General features: G+C 48.0%; 1 protein-coding gene across 3 annotated transcripts in view; it reads right to left on the bottom strand.

Annotated features, from left to right (window-relative positions):
• Window positions 1-6,000, bottom strand: part of B3GNT2 (UDP-GlcNAc:betaGal beta-1,3-N-acetylglucosaminyltransferase 2) — a 28,320-nt gene continuing 22,320 nt past the window's right edge. For all 3 annotated transcript variants that reach the window (XM_064146288.1, XM_064146291.1, XM_064146289.1), the window contains exon 2: window positions 1-2,693. In XM_064146288.1, the coding sequence (XP_064002358.1) occupies window positions 1,491-2,684 (1,194 nt within the window). In that variant the 5' untranslated portion in view covers window positions 2,685-2,693 and the 3' untranslated portion in view covers window positions 1-1,490. The remainder of the gene's footprint in view (window positions 2,694-6,000) is intronic.

Raw genomic sequence — 6,000 nt, 5'->3', positions numbered from 1 at the left:
TAGTGAAATCACATTTTAATTTTATTTGACTTTTTTCAAATTCAGAAAAAAATAATAACAATTTAGCTTTCTTTAAAGGTGTTACACATCCCACAGATTTAAAATATCATGCTCTATATTTAAATATATCTCTTGAGTGTGACAAACACTATACAAATAAAACATTACACAAAATAGACTTCAGAGGAAAAAAAAAAATTGGTTTTGGTCTTCAAATCTGAACAATAAATAGACAGGCACTTCTACAGATACAAAGGGAAGCAACCACTACTGAAGAGTAACTCTCAGAAGCCAGATGTGGAAATACATAAGAAGATTTGAGGTTTTAAGAACTTGGTTTAAACTCTACAGGAGGACTTCATGCAGCTCTGAGGGTGTGTTCCAAGCTGGCAGCTGAGGCTCTGCAGCGCTCTAGGTTTGCTGCTGCTTTGAGAGCAATGTGCAATCTCAGCCCTCTGCATCACAGCCCAGCTGCCTGCCCACATCCAGTGCCCACAAAGAAAACTGGCACTGACCAGAGCAGCTTTTTTCACATAAAAACATGACCAACAAGTCAGCTTTTACCTGCTTGGGGCAGAGGTAGACCCAGCTGTGCCTACTGCCCAGCTCCAACTCGGCACCTGCTCTTTTGCCTTCTCTCTGTGCAAGGCCTCCTCCCTCTTTTGCCTTCTGTCCGTGCAAGGCCTCCTCCCTCTTTTGCCTTCTGTCCGTGCAAGGCCTCCTCCCTCTTTTGCCTTCTGTCCGTGCAAGGCCTCCTCCCTCTTTTGCCTTCTGTCCGTGCAAGGCCTCCTCCCTCTTTTGCCTTCTGTCCGTGCAAGGCCTCCTCCCTCTTTTGCCTTCTGTCTGCAACTCTTGTATGGGGCATTCCAAACTGTACTATGGGGGTGAGGGGGAATGATGCTGGTAAAACACAAAAAGCATCACGTACCGAAGTACACAGGCAGGCTTTGCAGAAAAGATGCTAAGTAAACCAGAACACACTCATCTGGGCTGCAGAAGACTGAAAGCTATCAACGTAAAAAATGCAAGCAGGTTTTGTAAGAGTGTTTCATACTTCAGCTAGGCTCCCCCAACCAGTGAATGTTAAATTTGCAGTGCTTTTCATCCTCCCCCCCCTACCCTGAGCAATGCTGCTCCAGGAAAAGTTCTCCTGAATGAGAGATGCACTGCAGTAGGCAATCCCCATGTCCCATACTGCTGCCCAGTCTGTGACACCTGCTTATGTCCTTAGAAGTCCTTGCTCAAATTAAAGACAGATATTGAAACATAAGGACCACCAGGACAGTGGGAAAAATAAAGGTCAGGACTGAGCCTTCAAGCCATTGCCTCCACTTTTAGTATTATTTTCATTTTTCAAAAAGATTGGGGGGGGGGGAGGGAGGGGAAAAAAAGCTCCCACAGCAAATGTATCAAAGAGAGCTTCAATGGTCCCCCTGAGAAAAGCCAGAGCTAAGCTTGGGGGGCTTTAAGACATCTCAGCAGACGCTGCTTTAACAATTTAAGTGTGGATCTTGCAAGCTTGTCCAAATCCTAATCATCTCTTGAGGTTTCCTACTATGTACCAACATTAAGTTTGTGTAGGAGCAGATGTTGTTTCTGTGTTTCTCTTCGATATCAAAGGTTTTGAAGCCTTTGTGTTTCTCTGGAGCAAGCCCAAGCTTCTGAAGGCACATTCCAGTATAGACATCGTCGATAGGGTAAAGCAGTACCTGCTCCGAGGCGTTGCTCAGCCTTAAAGCCAGCTCACCAGAGTACAGAAACCCACCACCTCCTGCATACGGAGGGTAGGAGCCTTCATAAACGCTTTCTGGGATGTAGTACTTCAGTTTTTTTTCCCTGTGAGGGCCAGCATCTTTGATCACATCACCTATGAATAAGTCTTTGGCTTTGTCTTTTGATAAGCTCTTCAAGTAATCCAGGATCTGGTGGGTGTTCACAAAAACATCGTCGTCTCCCTTAAAAATGAACTGGACATCCGTGCAGCTGCTGCTGACCCACTTCAGAAACAGCACCTCTTTCAGGGTTAGGTTGAAGAAAGTGTCTCTGTAGTTCCAGAGGAGAATGTCTTGGTGGTTTTCACTCTCAAATTTTACCATGTCTGAGAGGTCAGGGAAATTATCCTCCGGCGGGGTCTGGCCAAGCAAGAAGACCCTTTTGACCGTCACATCCCCTGCTGTGATTTCCTTGCCCCAGGACTCCCTGATTGCTTGCCTCCTATCAAAGTGGGGGATGAGTGACTTAATAGCCAGCAGCAGGAAAGGTTTGTGCTTGCATTTGTTGGGCTGATCCATCACCAAGGAGTAGTTTCTGCAGCGCAAGTAGAGCAGGAAGTCTTTGAATCTGTCGGGCAAGTTTGCAAAGTCGCTGACCTCCGAAGACACCCAGGGGTCAGGCTCGCAGGAGCTGAGCAGGCTGGCGTTGGAGATCAAGTTCTCTTCCACGGTCATGTTGGACAGCAAGGTGAGGATGGGGTTGTAGAGCAGCTCGAGCTTCTGCTGCTGCTTGTTCCAGTAAGCTTTGTGAGGAGTGTGCTTCCTCCAGAACTTGCTGCGGGGGATGATGACGTGGCCCTCGGTATTCTTCTCTTGGCTGCCACTCTTGGACACTTCCACGATCAGGTAAATAAAAATGTTTACCATCATCAGAATTCCCAGCAGCTTCAGTCTCCTGCGTCCAACACTCATTTCTCATATCTGGAAAAGAGGAAAAAGAGGAAAAAAAGAGATAGATTTATCAGAATCACACACCTGTGGAGCTTGTAGGAGATTGCTGAGATCATCCAGTCCAGCCACTCCTCTGGAGCTCATAACCCCCTGACTGATGCTGAGCCACGACCCTCAGCATCACATCCATGTGATTTTTAAATCCCTCCATGGATGGGGACTCCACCACCTCTTCTGGCAGCCTGGGACAGTACCCAAGAACCCCTGCTGGGAAGAAATTGTTCCTAATATGCAACCTGAACCTCCCCTGGGGCACCCTGAGACCACTTCCTCCTGTCCAGTTACTAGGTGCACTGTGAGAAGAGCCCAACCCCCACCTGGCTCCAATCTCCTTTCAGGTAGTTCTAGAGGGCAATGAGGCCTCCTCTCAGCCTCCTCTTCTGAAGGGAGCAGCCCAGTTCCCTCAGCCAGGAACTTATTTCCTTTCCTCTTGTTTTGTTTGTTGGAAACGTATCAGAGTCCCTCAGCAACCTGCACAGAAACAAGTCAATGGCACAGCTTTCCCAGGGGAACAGACAGCATTTGCAGCCAGCTTCAGTGCTGCTTTTCTCTATCTCCTGACTGCTGAAGTGGTACTGAAGCCGTGCAGTGTTCCAGCCCTTAAGCTTGAAGTGCTGTTCATCAGGTGAGATGAATCCCACACGTGCCATCTGCATCATTAGCCAGCACAGGTCCTGATTAGTTTCCCAGGTGGTTCAAGGGAAGAGTGAGAGGAAAACAAAAAGTCTTCTCCAACCCTCCTCTGTGCTTGTGTCCTTGTCCGTCACACCCTCTGACCAGGTCTGGTCTGCAGAAATTATTAAGCTGTGTTAATTGGGGTTTGGATCAATATGGTCCCTTCTCACTGAAGATGCCTTATTTACTGGCCCACGTTTTCTTGGGATGTGCATATCCCACAGTCCCAGAATAGTGGGGTTGGAAGGGAGGTCATCCAGTCCAACCCTCTTGCTAAAGCACAGGCGCCCACTTCAGCTTCTCCAGGATTACAATGGTCAGGTAGGTTTGGAATCTCTCCAGAGAAGGAGACTCCACATCCTCTCTGAGCAGCCTGCTCCAGGCCTCCAGTACCCTCACACCAAAGAATTTTCTCCTCAAGTTCAAGGAAAACCTCCTGGGGTCCCGTTTGTGTTCACTGCCTCTTGTCCTGTCCTTGGGCACCACTGAAAGAGTCTGGCTCCATCCTCTTGCCCCTCACACTTTAGCTCTTGCTGAGCATAGATCAGATCCCCTCTGGGGCTGCTATTCTCCACACTCAGCTGCCTCAGGGCTCTGAGCCCTTCCTCCTCACAGGTGCTCCAGGCCCCTCAGCAGCTTTTGGTGCTTCTCCTTTACATGAAAAGCCAAACTACTTTCAGACAAAGAATGTGCAAAGCTGGGTAGCCTAAAACCACGTGACCCCCAGGGGAGTAAAAATCCATCCACCTCCAGTAGGTGCACTCCTACAGCTACCAAGGCCTTGGGGTTTCACCAGCAAGCAAGAAGCTGGTGAGGATGTGCAGTTTCCACTTGCTGCTGAAGAACTACACACAGTATTTCAGAGAGCAGCTAAATTAGCCAGCAGGTTTTGCTCCTCACTTAAGCCTCCTTTGAACACTTGACCGTATAATAATTAGAATCTGAGCGCTCAGCTTGGCACAGGTAGGTAGAGAAAGTTCTTCCTGCTAGTAAGGTGAGCTCTAAGGGTATTGAATAAATTGCTAGCTGATAAGAACAGTTATTTTTAACTTAAGTTTCAAGCTTTTACACTTGCACTCATACTTTCCAAGTGCAGAACAGGCAGAGCTGAATGTTGCAGCATACAATTAATTTCTGTCCATTTCACTTGGCTGTTCCTTGGGAAAGAAACTGACAAAGCTGGTCAGTTGCACTGCTGAAGTTCAGATCTCTGCAGCCACAGAGGAGGAATTTTGATGGCCTTTTTCCCCCCTCCAACGGGAAAAGGAAATTAATAGCAGTAGGAAGTGGAGGATTCTTATTCCCAGGATGGGAAAAAGAAGCTTGAGGACAGGCTGAGAGAGCTGGGGTTGTTCAGTCTGGAGAACAGAAGGCTTTGAGGAGACCTTATTGTGGCCTTCCAGAATCTGGAGGTGGTTACAAGAAATCTGAGGAGGAACTTTTTAGGGTGCCAAGTAGTGATAGGACTGGAGAGAATGGAACAATGCTAGAAAAGGGCAGATTTAGACTGGATGTTATAAAGAAGTTCTTGACCATGAGGGTGGTGAGAGACTGGCACAGGTTGCTCAGGGAGGTTGGTGGAAGTCTCATCCCTGGGTGTTTTAAAGGCCAGTCTGGATGTGGCTCTGGGCAACCTGATCTAGTGTGAGGTGTCCCTGCCCACGGGAGTGGGGTTGGAACTGGATGATCCTTGAAGTCCCTTCCAGCCCTGCCAGTTCTGAGACTCTGAAAAGAAAGCCAAACAAGAGAGGTTTCCACGTGTGTAAGAGCAGAAGCAGTGAATATTCCTCTCCGACGTGGCAAAGGTTATTCCGCCACACAGTTCTCACAGGGGGAGCAAAGGGCTCAATTCCCTTTTCCCCCCCAGCTGTCAGAAGGGAAGGTGCAGGGTACAAGGAGCAACACGAGGCTCTCTGATACAGCACTTAGCGACCTCTGTGCTAGCCACTAGCAGCGTACAAGATGCACAAAAGTTTAATCAGCCACTCTAGAAATCATGGAGCCAGAGCAGGAGAGCCTCCGGAATGAAAGCCAGTAAAAGTAGATTTGAGTCAGACAGAGCCCACTGTGGAAGACACTTTCATGTTAGGAGCAAGAATGCTGATTGAGCCATCCAAACACGCCCGGCCAAAGAAGAGCTTTGCAATCACTGCTGCAGCTCACCTGCAAACACTGCTCAGAGGCCCTCGAGTCCCTGAGCAGCACCACTTAGGGAGGTACACTTGAGCAGAACACTTTGTTCTTACTTTTCTTTTCATCCGATTTCCAGTCACCACCAGACACCTGAGCTGGACTGACCCTTGCTCTTTTCTGCTTTGACCAGTCCTCCTTTCTCATACTCCTCAGAAAACTAACCACCACATTTTGTAAGAAAGCAACAGGCAAAAGCTCATTTTCCCCCCCCCTCATTTGACCCCTAGATTCTTTGTGTTTTAAAATCCCTGCTTCTCCTTCATCTGACCTCATGCACCATCTGCATATTTATCTTTGTATATGCTGAGGCCAGATGTACACTGCCCTGTTCTCAGCCAGCTCTGAAGTTTATTGTGCTAATTTTAAACCAGTTGTCTCCTAAACCTCAAAGACAAAAACCACGCAGTCG

Source organism: Pogoniulus pusillus, chromosome 7, assembly GCF_015220805.1.
Source record: "Pogoniulus pusillus isolate bPogPus1 chromosome 7, bPogPus1.pri, whole genome shotgun sequence".
NCBI classification, from domain to species: Eukaryota; Metazoa; Chordata; class Aves; order Piciformes; family Lybiidae; genus Pogoniulus; species Pogoniulus pusillus.
This window is presented reverse-complemented; position numbering and strand designations above follow the sequence as displayed.